General features: G+C 41.6%; 1 protein-coding gene across 1 annotated transcript in view; it reads right to left on the bottom strand.

The window, feature by feature from the left end:
* SPON1 (spondin 1) overlaps positions 1-23,702 on the bottom strand; it is a 251,731-nt gene that overhangs the window by 131,957 nt on the left and 96,072 nt on the right. The window contains exons 4-5 of the mRNA XM_045796534.2: positions 17,591-17,664; positions 12,552-12,674 (exon numbers count right to left, since the gene is read on the bottom strand). Of these exons, the coding sequence (XP_045652490.1) occupies positions 12,552-12,674; positions 17,591-17,664 (197 nt within the window). The remainder of the gene's footprint in view (positions 1-12,551; positions 12,675-17,590; positions 17,665-23,702) is intronic.

Genomic DNA, 23,702 nt, shown 5'->3' with positions numbered 1-23,702 from the left:
CAGTCAATGGACCCAAGATGGAACCAGAGACTTGCAAAGCAAAGCCAAATGAATCCATGTCTGCTGCAGGAGGGACAGCCAGACAGATGGACAGCTCTCTTCAAAGGTTGCTTAGGGACCCAATAAACCTGAAAAGACTGTGCCCTGAATCTCAATGTGGGTGGGCGGATAAAGGAACATTATTCCTCTTCTTCCTCTTGGTTTTCCCAGGGTGTGTGCAACAAAGCAAACGCAATTTGCATTCAATGACTGAAAGCCACTCACATCTGTAAACACTAACTGTCCCAGTCAGCAAAAGCCTCCAGAAAGCCTCTTACCCCATTTCAAGGAGCCAGATGTGAAGAGAAAGCCTTCTCCTTTTCATTGTTCTTTCCACTTGAGCTGCAGGACCCTGGGACGCTCCATGTGCGGGGAAAACATGGCACATGTTGCTCTTAAATTGAACCAAGCTTATTATGTTAGAGAGAGTTTAATTAAACTCTTGCTGGCAGTTGTGAAAAGGTTTAGCTTGCTCCCAAGCCTTTCTTCACGGGTTCCCTACAGGTAGCGCACACTTTTCCCTTCCAACGGAAGGTCATTAGGATCACATGAATACGTTGAGACTGAAAGGTTCCAAGATGTTCTGGGGCGGCATTTGACTCATAACTTTTAATTTAATCAATCAACTCAGTGGTCTAGTAAAGAGATTACAACCATCCCACTCCCTGATCCCAGGCAATCCGCTTTACTGCAGGGCAGCCCTTACTAATCCTTTTTACTAAAAATAAGGCAGGGCTGCTTGTGCTGTGATTTCCTATATCCTTTGTCCTGTGATGTGTTTGTTCTTTTGCTCTGAAATTTAACTGAGGCTAGGAAAAAGCTGCAAGTATTTCTTTGTACTCATGCTTCACTTCCAGCCCCAAACAGTAGAGTTCTTGCAAATTGGGAGGGACGTTTGCCAGGACTGTAGTGCCTGGCATGGACCTTTGCAGAAACTCCACTCGTGATTATAAATAGTTACCCTTTCTCAGCATAAACAATTCTCGAGGGTAGATTTTTCAGCTCGTTGTTTGGAAAACTTAAGTATATAAATGCCATTAGCTATAGCTGAGTTTTGTGTGCAAATTCCTGGGTAACCATACATAATGCTGTGGTTTAATGGACTTTGTATATTCCCTCTCCTTCAGTTTCATAAAGCTTTTCGGAGTTTAGGATATTTTCATGCAAAGGGAAAATCAAGTCTTTATTATTAAAGTATGCGTTTCTTGGAGTTGCCACACAGGTACTGGCAAACAGTTTCGAAGGAAATACTGCATGAAAAATGCATGGGCTGGTGTCATACTTAAATGTTAATCACATCCATTTTGCCAGGGGAACTGGTGGCATTAGAACTTACATAATAACTGATCCATGACTTGCCAATGAATCCAATCTTTCTTCCTCCTGAAATCAGTTCCAAACAGGTGGCCGTTTAAGCTGTACGAATGAGAGACAGGAACCATGTGCTCTTTGAACTGCCAATCGGCAGGAGTAAATGACAAATAAGTCATCAATGAATTAATTTACCCCTATCGGTGGTAATGAGACTTTACCTCGATAGATACAAGGACAGCAATACTTTATATAGCATACTAAATGGTCAGCCCAATGAAGGCGTATCTTATTTAAGAAACAGTACGCTCAAGAAATAGTTCGGGGATCTCCAGGAGGCAGGCAGCATGAGAGGCCGGAACCTTCCAATTTCAAGTCCCATTTAAATGCCAATAAAATCGTCTGAGGCAAAGGTTTTGGAGATAGCAGTCATAATCATCCCTCAAGGAAAAAATGAGTAAAAGGGGGAGAAGTGATTTTGAACTATTAAAAATGTTTGGCAGTATGAGAGAAGAACTCTGAATTAAGAAGCTGGGTGTGGATGAGGTTGGGGAGGAGCAGTAAACCATGGAATGAAATCAGAATAAAAACAGAAGTGAGAGAGGAGTTTCAATCTTTTTTTTAAATATACCTATTTCAGGAGAGCTCATTATGGGAGGAAGGAGTAGGCAGGTGCCAACAATGAGAACATGGGTCCAGGGTGGGACTGATGCTATAGGAAACTAACCAGAGAAAGAGAAATGAACCAGGGAAAAACATGCAGAGCACAGAGAGAGATAGGAAAAGACGCAAAAGAAGATGGGTCTGGGGAATGCAGCACCCTGGCCGAGCATGGAGTTCCTGAGGACACAGAAGGAATAAACAGGAATGAACTGACACGCCTGCACACAGGATATGCTCTGAATAGATCTGCAGAATGACTGGACAAACAATAAAGAACAACAACAACAAATCAAAGATTAGGAAAAAAAACCCAGACGACCTCGAAGAATAACGTCACCACTAATAAAATAGCTGACGGCATACATAAAGCCTTATTTAAGATCTCATTTAGAATAGCGGGCATCATCAAATATTTTAACTGCAGGAGAAGAAGAAAGCACTCTGTACAGAGCTTAGGTTATAGATTTCATGTAAAGGAATAGAAATCATAAGTGAATAAGGACTAGGGTTTTTTTTTTTTTCCACTGTAACAGAAAACCATGGATAAACCATAGTCAGAGTAAAAAACTGTATAATTTGGGCTTTTACCCAGTTGAGTTGTTAGCCAAATACAAAGACTCACACAGAATTTCAGTCTTAAAAATTCAATCACCTGCTAATGGGAAAGTGTTGGATTCCAAGTTTATTTCAAAAAGAAATCTAATCTTAAAAGATCTGAAAAAAAGGATGCTGTTAAAAATAGTAAGAAATTCTGAATTGTACATTTTTACTGAAGAGGTAAGTAAGTAAGAACAGTAACAGAGAAGAATTGATGGGAGTTGGGAATGAGGAGAATTGTTAAAATAAAAGTAGATAAAAAAGAAATGAACGGAGTAGTAAGTGAAGTCAATGGGGAACGGAAGTAAGAAAAGGGTTGAGAAAAACAAAAACCAGCAGAGGTTTCTCATAAGAATGAATCAAAAATGCTATCCTAATAAGATAGGAGTATATTAATAAAATAGAAGTAATATCCTTGCTGTATGTTTTAAACTGATAGCTAATTAACTTAAAAGAAGATTGCTGCCAAACGAAATAAAAATAAGCAAAACCCAAACCAAATAAATGCTCATTGCCTATGTAATACCAAAGAAAATCTAGAAAAAAGAAAACAAATTAACTATAACAACAGAGAGGTAAAAAGTAGAATGGCAGAACAAAAACTCCATAGGACTGAGGTTAAAATAAGTGTAAGTTTAAATAATTATGTTGAGAAATAAAACAAAACAGAACAGACAAATAAACAAAAAAACTGAACCCCCCCCCAAAAAAGAAAAGAAAAACACAAAAGCCCTTCCAATTGGATGAATGCAATAATTTACTGGAAAATCTTTAAAAGGCGTTGAAAGCCTAAAAATAAGAAAAATAAATTTATAAAACACTAAAAAGGGAAATTAAAGGGAAGAAAAAGCAGGTGGGGTTTCAGACACGATTGAATTTAAGGTGAAAGTTATTAAAGCCAGCTAAATATGTTAATTATGTGTTGTTGAAAGTCAGAGTTAATCATGAGGATATAATGATATGATGTTATAGGTTCCAAAGACATAGCAACAAATGGAAAACAATCATTTAAGCATCAAGGAGAAATGATAAGCACACAGTTTTAGATCAAGGTGTTAATACCCCATTATCATAATAGGAAAAATCAAGAAGAAACGATCAAGTAATAGAGCCTGAATAAGCATAATTAAACTTACCATCATACAGCAGTAAGTAGAGATACTGCCAAGAATTAAATGGATTGAACACCATAAACAAAATCCCTGCAAGTTTATTGCTGGTTCCTGATGAGACGGTGAATTAGCACCCATGCCTCACTCCTCTGAGTTCAATCCCGGGAAACTTCAGAAACACAGACCCATGAAACTACCAGAGACACTGAAATACACCAGAGATCAAAGGTCGTCCTTGAAAATAACCAACATGATTGTGTATCTGGGTAGAGGGGTGGTAGACAACAAAGGAATCTGAGAACATGCTAATGTTCTTATTTTGTTCAGAGGAAGACCAATATTGAAATGTTTATGAAATCAACACAGATAAATCAACCTAAGTATGTGTTTTAAATTAGAGGCAACCACCACCAGAACAACAACATGAATCAAATACTGTAAACCAGCAGAAGAAAACTTAATGCAGGCAACGGAAAGAAAAGAAGTGGTTAAAAAAAGAAACAAAAAGAAATTATAATCAGCAAATACAAAATAAGATGGCGGAAAGATTCAAATATGACAGTCGTCCTATGTGGGGTACATGGAATGTAACAAAAAGCAAATGAAACCAGAAGGACCCTGAATGGACCAAGGATGCTCGTGTGCTATGAAGTAAATAACATATCCCTCAGCATCTGTGTGGAATAAGAGAAAAGGCTTTCTCAAGTAAACAGACATGAGGTCATGAAAAAACAGAGCAAATTCTGTAAATACAAAAAAAGCAGATATGTTCTATTACATACTCTCTCACCAAAACAAAATAAAGAAACTTCAATGAAAAAGCGATCTACAAAGAAACCCAACTAGCACACGGAGGCAATAACAGAGCTGCTCTGTCCTCGCCTGGTCTCCAGGCTGAGCAAAAGGGTCCCCCCTCAGAATTTATAACCATGAGTTTGAAATTTGACATTGCTCCTTTGGACTGTAGCTTTTGCGTTGTTCTAAAGAGGTCTGATTCTTTGTTGCCTGTTTTTCTGGATGCTTTTCGGGTTGTCCCTATCCCCATTATTCTAAAGTTTCACGATGGTAGGCTTTTCTCATCCATTGTGCTGAACCCCTGGTTCCTGAGGCTATTCCTGTGTTCTGTGCAAACAGTTGGCTTGGCTCTTATGCACCCCCTCTCCGCAAGTATGTAGGATTCTTCGTTCTTTGCTCTGCTGAGAGTTGCCACCTCTCCAGCTCCCCAGATTTTGGCAGTACCTCTGGTAGGGTGTAGCCTTCTTTCCTTTTTCCTTGTCTTTGTAAGTTTATTTTTTATTCATCTAGTGCTATCTTTATGGGATTGGAGGAAAGATCAGAAATTAATGTTTGGATTCAACCTGCCATGTTTAACTGGAAGACCAGATTAACTGACTTTCCTTCCCTACTACTGGTGCATAACACAGTGAGTTGTTGCCGCAAGACTTCCCAGACAGATGGAGAGAAGAGAGGAGAAAAAGGGGGAAAGAAGCTGTTTAATCCTTTCTCTTTTGCTCCGTCTTTCACTGAAACTGTGTATCATGACACATGTACTTGGTAGGAAACTCTAATTTCCAGTCACATCTCTATTCACACAGCCTGGTGGTGACGTCACTAGGGGGCGCTGATGGGCACACTTACTCTGGAGAGGGATTTCCCTGTGATGGTGGGAAGGAGTAGGATTATTGTTTGTTGAATGTTTCATTTTGTTTCTGAAGTTAGATGGAAAGAAGAGGCCTATGGTCTACCTGTGACTCATCACCGTTCTAGGCACTGGGCTGCGGAAACCCACATATTGTCTTATCATAAATGGGAAGAAACTGAGCAAGCTAAATATTATAAAGCTAACAATTCTTCCAAAAGTAATTTAGGGATTTAATGCAATCCCATTTAAAATTCTGACAGAATCCTTTACAGAATTAGATAAAATGATTTTATGATCATTTGCAAAAATAGAGACAATAATACTGAGGAATATTTTAAGAAGCAAGATTACCTGTCAGCTCTGATGCTTTTCTCTGTCACTCCTCGACATCCAATCCATGACAGAATCTACCTCTGGAAGATATCTCCAGTCCATCATTCACTCCATCACCACATCCACTGCCTTAGTCCGAGCTGGCCCCATCGCTGTAATATCCTGCTCGCCTACCTTCCCAATTATTGCCAGTACCACCCAATCTGCTCCCTACTTAGTGGCCATATAAGGTCCTCTCTCTCCTGCCCCAACCTCTTCAGTAGCTTCTCATTGTTCATCTCCCTCCACCTTCTTCCTTGCTCATTTTGTAACTGCTTCTCATTCATTCATTCCACATTATTTATTTAGAGGCTTTCAATGTGCCAGACAATGAGCTAGGCCCTGAGGAGATAATGAACAAAATCAGACTTGATTCCTGTCAGTGCCGTAGGGGTTTTAAAGGCAAACACAATAAGCACACACACAAAAAGATTCAAGTATGTTAGTCATTAAACCAATGCCAATTTAAAATAATGAGATTAATTTTTTATAACCGTTAATTGGCAAAACCCAAACAGAACACGTTAAATGCTGAGGAGGCTGGGAGAAAGAGATCTATTTACTCATTATTGGTAACATGGTGAACTGATACAAATATGTTGGAGAAGAATCTGGCAAAATGTCTTAAGAGCGCATAAAAAGTGCATATCCTTTGATCGGGCTGTCTTATTCTTGGGAAACTATTTCAAGGAAATGATTCAAAGGAAGGACAAAGGGTGGAAGAAGACTTTACTGCAAAGTTTTTTTTATTGTGGGGCACCTGGGTGGCTCAGTTGGTAAGTGCCCAACTCTTGATTTTGGCTCAGGTCATGATCTCAGGGTCCTGGGATCGAGCCTCGTGTCAGACTCCACGCTCAGTGGGGAGTCGGCCTGAGGATTCTCACTCTCTCACTCACCCTCCCTCTGCTCTCTTGCTCTCTCCAATAAATAAATCTTTTTTAAAAAGCTTCTTTGTTGTAGTGCTTTCTATGTTAGCAAAAGACCTGACATCACCTAAATGTTCAATAAAAGAACAGACAGGTGGTTTAGAGCAAGCTGACGTAACAAATTATGACTATGGAAACAAAACCAAATGCACAAAGTAGGATGCAATGTTTCCAAATGTGCCACTCTGTATGTGGATGAACATATGAAGAAATGAGAGTTGTTGCAAACGTTAGAGTGGTGGTCTTTTATGTGATTGGATTTAAAAGCTCATAACTTTTAAATAACATGACCCAATGGAAAAGATGGCTGAGTTTCATTGTAACAGTAACTCTGGTTCTGTAGACTGTATTTCCCAGTGGCCATGTTTATATTTTAGGCAATGTGTCGTCAAATGAAACAAAAATAATTGGCTCCTGGAAAAAAATGTTCCTTTCATCAATATGTATTTGTTAAACAGTGTTAAAACTGATACCATATCAAAAATGGAGAGTGTTGTGCAGTTTACATCGTCAAGGGACATTACAGAGTCTCTACAGGGTGGAGTCATTTGTCAAAAACCTAGCACCCTGGGGCGCCTGGGTGGCTCAGATGGTTAAGCGTCTGCCTTTGGTGCAGGTCATAATCTCCAGGTCCTGGGATCGAGTCCCACAGGGGGCTCCCTGCTCAGTGGGAAGTCTGCTTTCCCCTTTCCTTCTGCCCCCACCCGTTCGTGCTCTCTCTCTCTCAAATGAATAAATAAAATCTTTAAAAAAAAAACAAACAACAAAACAACCAACAAACCTAGGAGCTGTGTTCAGAGCAAGTGAGCAAAGTGACTCAGCATCTAATCCCCTGGCAAAGACAGAGCCTGTCTCCAAACCCTGGGACATCCCTCTGAAGTGACCCTGCTGGTCACCATGTTCCTGTAAAAGACACATGGCTCCTGGACCGCTGCTAGACACTAAAGACTGCTGAGGACAGACAATGGGGAAGCTTGCTTGCATTCCTCCTAACACTCCAGGGTTCTGGAGCTCTGTTCAGGCTCAGTGAATCCAGACCTTCTCTTTCTGACTTCTAAGTTAGGATCTATGAGGAGGTCTTTGTACAGTGGGGCAAAGTTGTTCAGAATTTAGTATCGGCTGAGTCCACATTGGTACAGCAGATGCTTAAAAGATGCTTTGTGTACAAGACATTTAATTTCACTGCAGAGGAGAGAAGACTGTCTTGTGACAGCCCCCAGAAGAAGGCAAAAGGGAATCAAGAGATCTGAGCTTTGATTTTGTTTCTGAAACTCTCTGGCTATGTGATCTGAGCCCTTAACTTTGTGCTTCTGGTTTTTTCACTTATAAAATTAGGAGGTAAAACTTGCATGATCCAGCCTTAAAATGGATTTCTAGAAACTACCCAGTTGGAGGTGTTTTAAAAGGATTTCACTATTTCCAGATGGCCAGCAGAGGTTTACGGCATTACAATGGAGAGGGGATGTCCGCTTGGGCTGTCTTCTCGCCTTCCTGATTTCACCTCCCAGGGAGAGGAGTGTCATGGATACAGAGTCCTCTGTTCTCTAAGAAAGGGAACCCAGAAACAGCATTCAGAACCAGCCATCTTGCATAGCATTGAGAAGAACCACCTGTCGATGTGGCCCCCACAAGCGAGGACTGAAGGCACAAGAGCGTTACCCGATCCTCTTGTGGAACCCAGTGTGAATTCTCCAGGGCAAGTCACCCAAAGAGAACTAAAGGACAGACACCTCAAGGTGCTAACCTACCCTATAGCAGAGGTTCTCCAAGTGTCGTCTACAGACCCCTGGGGACCCTGAGGGCCTTGCAGGGGGTCTGTGAGGTGAAAACTATTTTCACAATAATACTAAGACATTTGCCACATGTTGGCGTTCACCCTGATGGTCCCAAAGCAGTGCTGCGTGATCCGCTGTCACTTAGCACCCATCCACACAGTGGCCTCCAACGATGTCAGCAGTCACTGCCAGGAACCGCGGTAAACAATGTAAAGAGTCGGCTTCACTTAAGGATGTTTTTGATGAAACAATAAAAATTATTACTATTATGTATTAGTCTCTGTATGTCTGAGTACACATTTTTCTCCCATTCTGTGTGACTAACTGGGGATCATGCACGAAACACTTCTGTGTATACTCGGGTGCGATGACTGCCTTGAGTAAATGCTCTTGCAGGCTGGACTGTACACTTTTATTTCCATAAACATTATTTTTACTTGAATGAACCAATGACAGACAAATTATGGTTATTCAGACTGGAGAATGTGGTAGACGTTTCCTCAAAAATGAAGTGAGCCTGTCATTTCAAGGAAAACAACGGACAGGATGTGTTGCCAATGAAAAAATTAAAACTTTCAAGCAAAACTTAGAATTTTGGAAAACTTGTTTCTGTCATTATGAATCTGGTAGCTTTCCAATACTTAAACACGTTTCTCTGATGAGACTGGAAGTGATACTAATGAATGTGATTTTTTGATATTGTATAATGGAAAGTCTCGACATCTGGACCATCTGTGTAACTTGGTAAACCAGTATTTTCCAAACGACCATTGTATGATGTTACAAAATCATTCATTTGTAAAAGATTCATTCAAAGTGTAAAGTAAAGCAATGCATTTTAATATAACAGAGTACAAGTTGGTTTCATGTTCTACACTGTAATTATCTTTTAAGAAACTACCCTTTGTAGGGATACCTGGGTGGCTCAGTCAGTTAAGCGTTTGCCTTCAGCTCAGGTCATGATCCCAGGGTCCTGGGATGGAGCCCCGCATCAGCTCCCTGCCCAGTAGGGAGCCTGCTTCTCCCTCTCCCTCTGCTGCTCTCCCTGCTTGTACTCTCTCTCTCTGTGTCAAATAAATAAATAAAATCTTAAAAAAAAAAAAGAAACTACCCTTTGTAGAGTTTTGGTATAGTATCAAAGAAGATTATCTATAATTAATGAAAAAGTTATTAAAATATTCTTCCTTTTTCCAATTATAGATCTGTGTGAGATAGAATTTCTTTACATACTTCAACCAAAAAAACATACCACAACAGGTTGAATGCAGAGGCAAATATGAGAACCTAGGTGTCTTCTAATTAAGTCAGATATTAAAGAGATTTGCAAAAATGTAGAACAATGATGCTCTTTCACTAAATTTCTTTTGTTTTAGACAGTATAGTTATTTTCATAAAATATGTTAACATGTAATGAGTTTATTATTGCTAATTCATTATGTTACTCTTTAAATTAATTAATAAGTACTATTTTAAAACTTGTTTTTATTTTTGATAAGTTGAATTTTGATAGACACAACCCATAGAAGCAAAAGGATGTTCGAGTTCTCAGTAATTTTTAAGCATGTAAAAAGCATCTTGAAATTAAAAAGCTTGAGAGTTGCTGCTCTGAGATCCTTGTGGACAAAGTGGTGTTTGGGATGAGCAATAATAATGGGGTGGGGGACTTGATATTTATCAATTTGCACTATTGTCAGGAAGCATCATGGCTTAATTGGGCTTCACGGCAAGGGTCGGTTGTCAAGACAAGATCATCCCTGCAGCAGCAAAAGGAAAGTCATCTATTACTTAAGATTAGTAGAAATCACTTCTGCCAGCATTGAATTTTCAAAGTCCTTATTAGACACTCTCTGTGTCCTTCCAATTGGCTCCAATCATCTGAGTCCCTTTCCTTCTAAGGAAGGTCTAGTCTATGATTCCTCAACAGTATTGGCCATGGTGACTAGCTGGGAGCTAGAAATCTGCCTCCCAGGTCTCAGTGAACGCTACTCTGAGTTTGACAATCAGTACACAGTACTTGGGAAGGCACCAGGCACTTCCAAGGCACTAAGAATGAAAGATGAGCGTGTCATGGCTTTTGTCCTGGAGGACTGCTCTGTCTGATGGAGAAGAAAGACTCTTTAAGAAATAATTACAGTCCAATGTGATAAACGCTCCTCTGTACATAGTGACCAAATTTTTCTAACCCAAATTTAAGACACACCGACATCTGACAATGGAACAATCCTGGGGGATCTAGAGCACATGCCTGCTTTATTAAGAAACTCCCAGGGGCGCCTGGGTGGCACAGCGGTTAAAGCGTCTGCCTTCGGCTCAGGGCGTGATCCCGGCGTTCCGGGATCGAGCCCCACGTCAGGCTCCTCCGCTATGAGCCTGCTTCTTCCTCTCCCACTCCCCCTACTTGTGTTCCCTCTCTCGCTGGCTGTCTCTATCTCTGTCAAATAAATAAATAAAAATCTTTAATAAAAAAAAAAAAAAAGAAACTCCCAAAACTCCACAGAAATTCTGTATAGATTTGTACTTGATTTGGCCCAAAGACCCAGAAACAATGGTCTGTGCTCCCCCCCCCAAATTCTGGGGAATAATAGTGTCAGAACAGAATAGCACAAGAAGCTCCTTAGGATTACGGATGAGTAATGGGCCCCTAATGTTTTATTTCCTCTGGGTTAGTGGACTGAGGCAGTGGAGGAATTTTTTTTCCATCATCCTTGTTCCAAGTGGTTTCTTCCCCCGAAACTACCCCCCCAAGGCAGAGAGTCCAACTTTGTTCACACAGGTCTCGCACACCAGCTGAAGAAGATCAAGCTGAATCCCAGAGTGAGAAGAATGAACTAGTAAGAAGCTTCTAAGATCCCAAGTCTTGATTACATGTGGGTAAAATTAAACAATAGGGCTCTTGATCTGCCAAGTCCCCGCTGGGTGGGCTGCCTGGGGACTATGGAGGCTCTGGTCGGGACTAGGTCTTCTTAAGTCCCAACCATGTACCCTTTGCTCCCCCTTTTTTGGGGGGGGGGTTTGACCCAAATCCCTCTTTTTAATCTCTTTCTCCCAGTTCCACTCATCTTTCCCAGCTGTGGCAACTCCAAAGTGAAACGAACAAGAATAAAACAGACAACGAACAGAAAAATCATGCTGAGTGCCACACACCAACAGCCACCCACAGTCAGAGAGAAGGAGCGTCACTGGGTCTTAAAGGCAGCCCAACTGAAAGGCAGGACAAGGAGCCTGACAAATCCCTTTCAAATCTTGGATTCACTACTAACTTACATCTGACTAAGGACAAGTCATGACATCTCCCTGAAATTCAGTGAGCTCATCCACAAATGCAGGGTATTCTGAGGTTTAAATGACATATGTAAAAATGGTTGGCACAAGATAGGTCCACTATTCACTGTTAGAATTTTCACATTTTTGTGTGTGATTATTCAATAAATGCCGGTCTCCCCACAAATCTCTAAGTTGTATGAGAATATGGGTTGTATCTTTTTTTTTTGCTCACTATTATATCGCTAGAGCTTAGCATGGTGCTGGCACATGCTAGGCATTTGTTGAGACGATGGTACGATAAAAGCAGGTTGGTAGGGTCCTGATTAAGGATCTTCTCTAAAATAGCAAGTTTGGGGCCTCCTAACAACTCCCATGGATTGGAATTAGCTATCTGGAGCATGGTGTCATGAAGGATTCTAAGGTGGTATCTGGAATCCGTAGGGAAAGGGTATGCAGATAGATTACCAACATGATTGAGGATGTTGAATGTTTGTTGACCTTGATCTGTGGAGTCAAGAGCAGGTCCCTCTTGCCAGCTATTTCCAGCACAGACAGACCTATTGTGTAATTCATGGATAGAGCCTCTTTAGGGGGACTGAGGTTACCAAATGCATGACCCTAGGAATATTTTTTTAAACCACAGATTAGAACAACGCTATGCAAAGAAAGCTCAAAGCATACCAGTATTACGTCTGCTAGTCGTGACGAATTCACTGCCTGGGAATGTGTATTTCATGAGTCAGCTGGTAAAAGCAAATAGATCTGACATACTTCGGCTGGTGTACCCTACAACCAGACAGAACTTCACCGTGCGCCTTCCCCCAGTCCATGACGTAGCCACTCTACTCACGAGGATAATCCTTTGGGTGGGTCTTCTCGGACCAATTCCCATAGAATGTGAGTCTGTACTTGGCAGTTCCACAGGCACAGCAGTCTAAGATTGGTTTGTCGGTCACCCCGTCAAACATGGAATCTGAAACAGTCAGGGAAATCACTAGGTTAGGAAACAAATGTGGGTCACTTACAAGGCATCGCCATCTTGGTCTTGTCCTGTCCTTAAAGCTTGGGAAAAGATGGGGTGCAGTTTTCATTGACTAATAACACCCAGAACCAGGTCACTACTTGGGCTATAAAGGATTTTTATATACCTCTAAGTATGGTCATTATATTCTGCAAATAAAAGAGACTCAGAACTTTTGCTCTAACAATGTGAGGAGACCTGTGGGACCAACAAGGCTGAATATTTAGGAAGCCAGGGATAAAATTTACTCAGTTATCCTTTTTCCCCCACAATAGGATTTTTCCACTAAATTTTAAGAGGAATACGCATGTGTGCGTTTTCTCTAAGCAATGTTCTCTGGGGCCAAACTGCCAGGACCAGAAGGAGCAGCTTTGCAGAGGAGCAGTGAGAATAAGCAGACAGACAGAAAGGACTGCTGAAAATTATTGTAAAAAGTGCATATTTAGTCACATCCCTTCTTATCAAGCTTTCGGAGATTTGGGAGGGGTGGGGGTTTAGGACTATTTGGTAAGTTCAGGTTTACTTCTGAGCACAGGAGCTGCCAGGAAAAACTTAACAAGATTCCCTCTCTGCCCCCATTTTTATCTGTGAATAGCTGATAAGTGGGGAAAGAGAGATTACATAAATAAATGCAGTATTTCCGATTGTCAAGCCCACAATCCTAACTGTGCATTGTTGCTTCCAGTCTGTTCTGCTTCCGGCAAGACGAAAACAATGGCTACAGTTGCAACTTGCTTCAGCTGCTTTTTCTTTGGTTTCTCCAGTGGTATTAACATAAAGGTTCTTTTTTTCTTTTTTTTTTTGGCAAGTTGGACATGTATTCTTAAATATTATATAAAGAGCAGCGACACTATAAAAATCTGTTTGAGTGTCAGGAAGAGCATTTTACAAGTGTTCCTTATGGAATTCACTGGGTTCCTTTGGTTTGAACATGCAAAAGCACTGATGGGTAGAAGTGAATTCTGCGCTCTAGGATGGAGACAAAAGTATGAAATACAGTAATAATAACTACATGGTATAGAGTCCTTGTAGGTGCTGATCTCTTTCCATGCACTGTCTCATTTAATCTGAGCAATCGTAGGAGGTAAGTACTTTAGTTAACACCATTTTGCAGATCAGTACACTGAGGCAATTAGGTAACCAGTGCAAGGTCACGGGCTTAGTAGGTGTTGCAGGCAGAACTGGAACTCAGGCCTTTCTGAGTTCAGAGCCCAGGCTCTTAATCTTTGTGCTGTATCACTCCAGGAAAGACCTTCTGCTGGATAGGTCTGCATAAACACCAATGAGAATAATTTGTGTGTGTGTGTGTGTGTGTGTGTGTGTGTGTGTGTGTGTGTGTTTCTCTTTATGCTTTTTCAAGTGAAGGCTGGTGCATTTAAAAAACGACCTCCCCATACAGCTCCAGGATTTCTAAATGGCACCAAGGAAGAGGTCTGAAACCACCCAAAATAGAAATCACTGTTTGGCTATTTTTTTGGTACACTTGGAAGAGTGTACAAACATCCATTGTATAGACATCCATTGTCTGCTTAGGAGCAGGCTCTCCATTGCTTAATGCATATGAAACCCAGGTACCATTCCTGCATCAGCCACTTTGATAGTTAAGGGACAAGCCCTATTGAATGTATTTCAGGAAAGGTAGTGTAAATTAGGAACTCCTAAAGATTTTTTCCTTTTACATTACCATTACTATTATTATGACCAACTGTATTGTAAAAGAACTAAATTAGTTTTGAAAAAGGAATTCCAAGCTAAGAGATACACGTTGGGGTTCCAATTGTAACTCCCAGGTGCTATTTGATGAGGGAGCAATGTCTCAAAAAACCCAAATAAGGCAAATTGGTAGCTTTACCTTCTCAAAAGGGCTTTCAGATATGCGTAGTAAACTTAAAGATATATTCAGAAGTTCAGGGGAACACACTTACAATAAACCTTCCGGAATTCCAGAGGAAAATTAGCTTCCATCGAAAAAATAGGGCTCTAAGTTTGAAACTAAAACCAGACATACTGTTCCCTATGAGGAAAAGACTATTGAAAAGGAACCAGGTTTTCAAAGGGCGGGGATGAAGAGAGGTAACTCACCCCTCTTCTGCTAACCGCAACGGGGTCTCTGCCCAATAAGGGGGACTTTCGGCCGTGCTGATCTCCCCAGCTGCCCCCCTCCCCATTTCTACTCTCCATCCATTAGCTTCTTCCTTTTCAGCTCTCCCCTTAGTCTTCCTTTTCTCCTTATCCCTTCTCTCCCACATTTTCCTCCCTTCTCTGCGTTCCCTCTCTGTCTCTCTCACTTCATTGTTTGTGACATGGTATTAATGTATTGCATGGTGCACTGGGTGTTATACGCAAGTAATGAATCATGGAACTTTACATCAAAAACTAGGGATGTACTGTATGGTGACTAACATAATATAATAAAAAAATATTATTATAAAAAAAAATAAAGTGAGCCTGGGTGTGCATGTGTTATTACAGGTCCCCTTTTTGAATATTTTATGTTTCTCTGTTCCTAATTGTAAGTAACTTACTGTTTTATGTTTCTTTTAAAAAATATGATTGCCATTGCCTTTTATCTTTGCAGTTGTTACTTTACCCCTATGGATGAACAGCTTCAACTGGGAAAAAATACTCGATGCTAGTTTCTTTCTCCCCTTCCTTGATAGATTTGATTTGACTCAAGGAAGCAGAGGATGTAAAGACCTTAATGAAAAACGTAGGGATAATTAAGTGGGCATACACATTTAAGAGCAATCCCTTTGCTCTCTGCTTACAAATTAAAGACTTTCTTAATGTGATCTGCTTTGCTATTTGTGGGATTTCCTCTTGGGTTTACTATCTCCGGGGATGGTCTACAACTTCACGTAATGATCCTTCAGCCCAGGGCCTGCAGAAGCTTTTTTTGGCCACAAAGTTGCTATTGGAAAACAGTCTTTTTACAAATAGGCATGTTTAGTCATTTTGATAGGATCTCCGCTTCAGAAGTGATAACCAACAGAAACTCGCCAGCCATTTGATTGATGCCGCCTCTGCCGAATTTAGCATATTTGTGTGGTTTCACACAACTTCAGGGCTAAGGCTCTGGCAACTGCACTCTAGTTAATGATTGCTGTCCCTATGCAGGGGGTGACAGCAAAGTGTTTCCTGAGAACCCTCAAATCGGGGAAAATAAGACTGTCCTCTGAATGTCAAACGAACAAAACCAGACCACAGTAGCTGTGATTAGCCATCTGTGGGTGTAGACTGAGAGGTGGCTTCTAAATGTGTTATCCAGGACACCCTGAATCTAACTTGCGGGACCTGGATGTCATCTCATGGAGACAGGGCAGGAAGGGGACCGTACTTTAGGAACAAAGAGCCTCAACAGTCAAGATGTTCTGTGCTTGCAAAAAGGCTGAGTGAACTTGTGGACAATTAAATACAAAAAGGGAAACCCCCAAAGCCATGTGTGGTCATGTCCACCTGGAAGCTGACCAGGGACCTGGCCCCCCAGTTCTAGCTCTCTGGCCCCAATGGCAGGTCTAACTCTAAGGCAGGGCATCCAATTCTCTCCCTCTGCTCTTTCTATGCTTTCCGAGCCTTCTTCCACATAGGACCTAGTTTCTGCTCTTGCTTATCCAGAGGGAGCTATGCTTTGCTACAATGCATTGAAATGCAGACCCTTCAACAGAAAGGCAGTGGTTAACAGCACTGGCTCCTAGATCCCAATCCTGCTCTCGACCACTGGCTGTATGACGCTAAGTGAGCTTTTCAAACTTTCCGTGTCTCAGACTTCTCATCTATAAAATAGAGATGATCTAACAGTCTTCACCATATAAGGCTGTTGTGAAGTGCTTAGAATAGTGCCTGGCATATAGAAAGCACTTGAAAAATATTAGCTATTATTATTATTTTCCCAGAAGACCCTTATGAACCTTTCTTTTTCTTAATAGCTTATGATTTGCTAGAATTGGAGACGATTATTTCTCTGAAAATGCTAACTGCTCTAAATGCAAATGAAAATTCTGCAAAAATTAATAGAAATTAGACAGTTAAGATATATAACTGTAGAACATTTTCTATTTTTATTTAGTTCTCTAATGACTTGTGAACACATTCAGATGTTTAAGGTCTTAATGTTTTACGATAGATTAATAAACAAGCTTTCGGATACAGATAACAATAGCTAACACTTATATATACATATATGGCATTTACTATGTGCCAAGGAGGCGCTCTACTATTTTATATATATACTAAGTCACATGGCTGGGAAGGGCAGAGGGAGGATTCAAACCCAGGCTGGATCTGAATGCCGGCCTCTTCTCTGACCTGCCAGTCTACTTGATCTCCATGAGCTTTGTTAGAGGGCCGTCAACCCAAGGAGAGGGCTTCGATAAGCTAGCACATCTAAGGGCCATGTCCTTGAATGTGGTAAACTCGTAAGGTTAATACTCCCTTGGCAATCCCACCTCCCGCTTGTCTTTCTAGAGAAAATCCCCCCATGTTGCTCAGGTGTCACACAAGTTCTGCCGGCGATTATTTCAGAGAACTGCTACAGACATCTTAAAGGTACACAATTGTGCATTTCTTAATTAAGTCCTGTGAATTATTCCAAGGAACCTCTTTAGAATAATCACTGTTTCACAAAAATAAGAAGACGACACCAATATAAGGTACATTATCTCCTACCCAGGGAACCAAGCTGAGTAATTAGAGCTTAAGGCGGATCCAATTACCCACCGCACACATCCAGATTAAAAATCAGTGCTACACAAGGAAGCACAACCCGGAGCAGCTCAGAAAGCCCCGTCACCTAATTCCTGCTGCTGGATGGTCGGACTGAATGAACCCCCTTCCATTTATCCGGCCCCTCCTCCACCTGCAGGCCTTACCTTGTTCACAAAGTTTCTTGGTCAGAGAGCCCTCATCTTGGAAATAAATGATGCGTTTCTGTACGATGCTGGCCCTGTCGGGAAAGAAGACACGAGCACAGTGATGAGGGGAGCAGGTTCGAGGGATGTCAGATCCTGGCCTGGCCACCTATGGCTCTGCGGCTTTGCGAGAGTCACCCCCACTCTCTGGGCCTCAGTTTGTTCACTGGAAAACTGACATTCGTAACAATGCATACCTCATGGGATTGCTCTGAGAGCTAAATAAAAAAACATGTATGTCAAGAGCAGAGCACATACTTAGAAACCACTCAATAAATATTAGTTATCATACTCTCGGTGGTGGCGCTAATATTACTGTTAAGGCAAGAAAGTGAACTAATGGCATTTTCAGTAACTTTTCTCAATGGCTCATTTTATTCTAGTTTTGTATCAAATGATTGAAGCCATTTATAGACCCACCAAATTCAAATCAGAAAAGCATGTCAAGTCCTCTTCCTGAAGGGGGAAAAAAAGAATTAAAAAATGTATTTTGATTTGTTCTGAAAATGTCATTCTCTATCTTTCCTGAGAGTCTAGACGAAACTGTCTCCTACATTCTGAACAAAGACAATTTCAGCTGTTGTATCTCTCTCTTAAACATGTCAAACACAGGATCTTAGAATCTGGAAAGAATACTTGGAGGTTGAAAAATTACTTCTGGCCAGCACACATTTTCCCTTTAATCTAGGACTGCACAGACAGACTCCTTCTCCTTTAACCCACTCTGCTGTGTATTTTCAGCTCATCTCGCAGACATTGAACCCTGAAACCCAGTGTTCCTATAATGTGAAGTCTGCAACAGTTAACAATGAAACGGTCGGTACCAGTGGATTTTGAACCCTTTCTATTGATTTTCTTCAGCAACGCTACTCAATTAAAAGGTAATTTTTACTTTGATTGGCCCTATTTCACAGAGAAAGGGATCCCTTGGCTCCATTACAGCTAGGCACACTAAAGGACTGTTAGGGTCACGTGATTTGCCCTGTGTCATACGACTGCAGACCCAGGCAGGGGCCCATGTCTCCATGGCTCTACAGAATACGGAGGCGGCTTTCTCGATGGCGTGGGCCTAGGCCAAGATTACTTTCCAAAGAAACATCTACTCTACACCCAGTCTTGCACAAAAGAATAAAATTCAGACCAGCCCACAGATGTCTTTTATAGTCTTTCTTTACCCAAGAGAGATGAGATGTTGAAATAAATGAATGAAATATGCTTCTTGTTTCCGAAAAGCTACTTTGATCGTTGATCCATTCTGTTGACCATCAAACAGAAAGTTTCCTCAGGCCAAGAAAACTCTTTTGAGAACACTCATCCCAAAGCCAAATGACAAAGCCTTTTGTTAGTCAGAGCATCCCATTATCTACCATTTTGGAGTGTTCCCCACCAAGAAGTGCCTCAGAGACCCCTGTGGAGGGTGAGGAGAAGGACTTGTGGGAAGTAGCCCAGGCTTGGCATTCTTGCTTCAACTAAAGGCTTCATCTTCTTTCCTACCAAAGTGGCCTCCTCCCCCATTTGCCTTCCTGTAATATTTATTGGTATATTTTCAACCAACAGTTGTTGGAGGCCTACTTAGTGGCCAGACACTGGCCAGGGACACCGTCATGAATAAGCCAGATGGGGCCGCTTCCCATTCTCAAAGTTGACAGCATAGTGGGCAGAAAGCACTATACAGTTAATCATTTAACGTGACGGTGATTAAGTGCTGAACAGAGAAGTCCCCAGGGTGTGGGGGAGTATAACACAGGGGGCCCTGACCAAGCCAGGAAAGACCCCCCCCCCCCCCGCCCTAGAAAAGAAGGCTTCGATTGGAAAGAGTAGGAGCTTACTAGGGCAAGTGGGAGGGAGAAACAAAGAAGAGGACATCCTTTCAAGATCCTTGAGATGGGATTAAGTCAGGGAGGTGGTGTGAGATGAGCCGGGGAGTACACAGGGCTACACGACCCCGAGTCTGCAGGGAGATGGCATTTTACACTAAGCTTGATAAGATCTCTTTGATAAGTGCGTCCTAAGAAGTGAGATAATCAGATTTGCTCTTTTAAAAAGAGCACTTGGGGGGTGCACGGGTGGCTCAGTCAGCTAAGCGTCTGCCTTCAGCTCAGTACTGATCCCAGGGTCCCGGGATCGAGCCCTGAGACAAGCTCCCTGCTCAGTGGGGAGTCTGCTTCTCCTTTTCCCTGGATCCTTCCCCCTGCTTATGCTCTCTCTCTTTCAAATAAATATATAAAATCTTAAAAAAAATACAAAGAGCACTTGGGGGTGCCTGGGTGGCTTAGTCTGTTAAGTATCCAACTCTTGATTTTGGTTCAGGTCATAATCTCAGGGTTGTGCCTAAGATTCTCTTTCTCTCTCTCCCTCTGCCCCTCCCAACCTCTTCCCTTCTCTTAAAAAAAAAAAAGTAAATAAAAATTAAAATTAAAATTAAAATAAAAAGAGCACTTGGGCCTTAGAGTAAAAATGAGTTGGTGGGTCATTGCAGTGTAGAGTTCCCAGGCAAATTAAATTTTACTTCAACAAAATTCACTTGGGGTGCCTGGCTGGCTCAGTCAGTTGGGTGTTGGACTCTTGGTCTCAGCTCAGGTCTTGATCTCAGTGTCTTGAGTTCAAGCCTTGCATTGGGCCCAGCATGGAGCCTACTTAAAACAGAACAAAACAAAATTCTCTTGCTAACATAGTATGAAAACCCCTGATCTATAGGATAAAATATAAAATTACCACTGTATTCAAGGGTTTTCATAAAATGTTCCCAAGCGCCCTTCTGACTTCATTTGTGTCCATTTTGTGCCATGCTCCCTGGGTTCCAGAGTTTGAGAAGTTTATTCCCCTTATCTGAACACCTCTTCCACTCTACTAGGTCCTTGCTGGTGTTGTTTCCTCTCCCAGAATTTCCCCAAATCTGCCTTTGTTAGCATCTGTAACAAGTACTCTGAATTTTCTTCCTTCTGTGAATAAGAGAACAATGGCAAAGGCTATGATCACACTTACAAAACTTAAATCCCCCCAAATTTTCACAAGTATAATAGTAAAAATGTGGGGGCCAAAGACAGAAAATATGTATTTCCTATAAGATATTTTCATTTCCTTCATGCCTTGTTTTATGAAGTCTATGATGGCTTACTCTCTCTTTTTGATAATAGTTCTAATTTCTGAGCCCCATCTATGTGTCATCCACTGTGTTAGGGAGGCCCTTTATGTACAGTACCTTATATATCTTATGTTTTACATATATTACAGCTCCTCAAATTCTTTCCTCATCCAAAACCCTTGGGTTAGATGCATTTTTGAATTCAGAGTTTTTCAGATACTGGAAAGTTAAGATGATAATATACTATTAACATCCCCATAATCAAACCCATCAATACTCTGCAGCAAAATGTAAGAATATTCATAATAAGACAGCAAATAAAAACTTTAAATAGCTTCCTGTCAGTTTAGGTCAACTTTAGCAAACTTGTCAAAATGCTCTTATTTTTAGAAGGATTAAGATGGTTTGCAGCTATTTTCCCCTTTACCGGTGACGATGACCGAGATGGGGGTGGGGGTAAGTAACATGCTCAACGTTTTGATGTTTCCCCTGTCCACCTCCAAAGCTCATGTCCTGTCCTACGCCCAGCATGGCCGTAAGGCGTTAAAGATGGTCACATATAAAAAGTATAATTGGGCTGTGAGGTGAGTGTTATTATGAAATGTAACCTCAAATTGACTTTCCTTGGATCCATTTTAGCATCTCATGGAATATACCGTGAAGAACTGAGACTTTGGTGGGTCTCCCTGCAGCCTGGATCATGATCACCTGAGCTCTCCCTGAAAACTGAGCATACATCTTCCTGCCCATGCTCGGCCAAACCTCTGGATCATGCCCTTTGGATTTCAAACTCTGTGCAGATCAAATGTGGGATACAAGGCTTGTTCTGATCTGACTTCCTCTTTATCTAACCCCTCCTGAGCACTCTGTCCAAGCCATACCCTATATTTGCCTTCGCAATCTCCGCCCCTGGGCCTCTGTCCATGGAACTCCTTCTGTCCTTTTCTGTGACTCTCAACACACATATTAGCATACCACACACACACACACACACACACACACACACACACACACACACACACACCAGTTACCCAGAACTCATACCCACAAAGATTGGTTTCTTGACTGGCTGCTTGGTTGGGTGCTCTTCCTATGAGCCACAGCCTCTTGGGTTTCTCCTACACAGCACTTAATAACCTGGACTTTAGCTGCCTATTTACTTTTCTATCTCCTGTGTTAGTTTATAAGCTTCTTGAGAGCAGGAACTGTATCTTTCTTACTCCTCTTGATGTTAGTATTGTTGTAGTCCTGGGATTCAAGGAGAAGGAACAGAGTTTGGGGAAAAGGAGAGAATTAAAGATTGAGTGGTCTGTAGGGCATGATGGTGACCTACCTAGTGGACCTTAGACACAGGGATCTGTAACTCAGGAGGGATGTGAGGGGTGGGGAGCAGAGGCATGTGAGTCACTGGAGCAGAAGGAAGAGGTGAAGCTTCTGAAGCAGCAGATGTCACCCAGGGCAAGTGTGCAGAGTGAGAAGAGTCAGGTTGAACCCAGAACTCTGGAGAAGACCAACATTCACCTGCAGTTATGCCGGCAGAGACCAAGATTTGGTATGCTTGGTTGCAAAAGATGTTTCTTTTTTCTTTTTTCTTTTTTTAAAGATTTTATTTATTTATTCAACAGAGATAGAGACAGCCAGCGAGAGAGGGAACACAAGCAGGGGGAGTGGGAGAGGAAGAAGCAGGCTCATAGTGGAAAAGCCTGATGTGGGGCTCGATCCTATAACGCCGGGATCACGCCCTGAGCCGAAGGCAGACGCTTAACCACTGTGCCACCCAGGCGCCCCAAAAGATGTTTCTTTTTATTCCTCATCTGGTCAACTCCTGAGAAAATTTATATTCTGAGAAAATGCATTTCATTTTGAGTCTGTTCCCATCAAAAGTATAAAACTAAGCTGAGATTTATAAATCATACTATAGTTCAGAAAAATAATAGCTTTACAAGGTGAGAAAGCTGTCAGTAAGAATTCCCTTAGCATTTCAAAATGACAAATTTCTCCCGTTCTGTGTTGCAATTTGGCAGTCCTGTTGCATAGCATTTATACACTGATAACCTGAATGCTCTCTTATCATGAGAGAGTGTGTTAAGGAAATCTAAATTAAATTTCTCAGTATGTTAGCTTCTCAAACTTTGGAATATTGAGATTCTAAATAACTTACTAATCATTTCAAAAGTTTTCTTTTAAGCTCAAAGTGGTGGAGCATTTCTAGAAACGCCATCCTGGATCTCTTAGATGCTTGACCCTTTTCTGTCTGCAGGGTTTATTCATTTGCTGTTATTTTTCTTAGGGGAATTTTCCAGTTGGGATAAAGTTAGAGTTTGTTAAGTTGTGGGTATGCTGTCTCAGGCTAGGCCTGGACCCCTGCTCTCACCAAAAAGGGAAAGGGAGTCATCAGAAACTGAAGGACTTGGGAGAAATCAGGCCAGGAAATGACTTCAAAATTCACATGGATCGGGGCGCCTGGGTGGCTCAGTCGTTAAGCGTCTGCCTTCAGCTCAGGGCGTGGTCCCAGCGTTCTGGGATTGAGCCCCACATCAGGCTCCTACGCTGGGAGCCTGCTTCTTCCTCTCCCGCTCCCCCTGCTTGTGTTCCCTCTCTTGCTGGTTGTCTCTCTCTGTGTCAAATAAATAAATAAAGTCTTTTAAAAAAAAATTCACATGGATCCTCAGTGCCTGGGTCACTGCTGTGGAGAGATAATTCATGTAAGTTCCTTAATACATGGGTGTTGCATGAAGTAAATATTCACTATGTAGTAGCCATCACCCTTACTGTTGTTAAATCATCATCTCCTAGCAAGTACCTGGCACATAAAAGTACTTAATAAACAGGAGCTATTATTATGATTAACATTGGGTCTGTCTCCTTGGCTTGTGGAGAGAGGAGTGAGGGTGCTGCCTTGGTCAGCTGCTTCAGGCAGAGATAACGAATGGCCAAAATGAAGCTCAGGTTTGTGGTCTCCAGACTAAGGTTGCCAAACCTCTTCCC

Source organism: Ursus americanus, chromosome 24 (assembly GCF_024610735.1).
Source record: "Ursus americanus isolate L20-20 chromosome 24, mUrsAme1.1.p, whole genome shotgun sequence".
Classification (NCBI taxonomy): domain Eukaryota; kingdom Metazoa; phylum Chordata; class Mammalia; order Carnivora; family Ursidae; genus Ursus; species Ursus americanus.
Note: the sequence above shows the minus strand (reverse complement) of the source record. Positions and strands in the feature narration are given on the sequence as shown.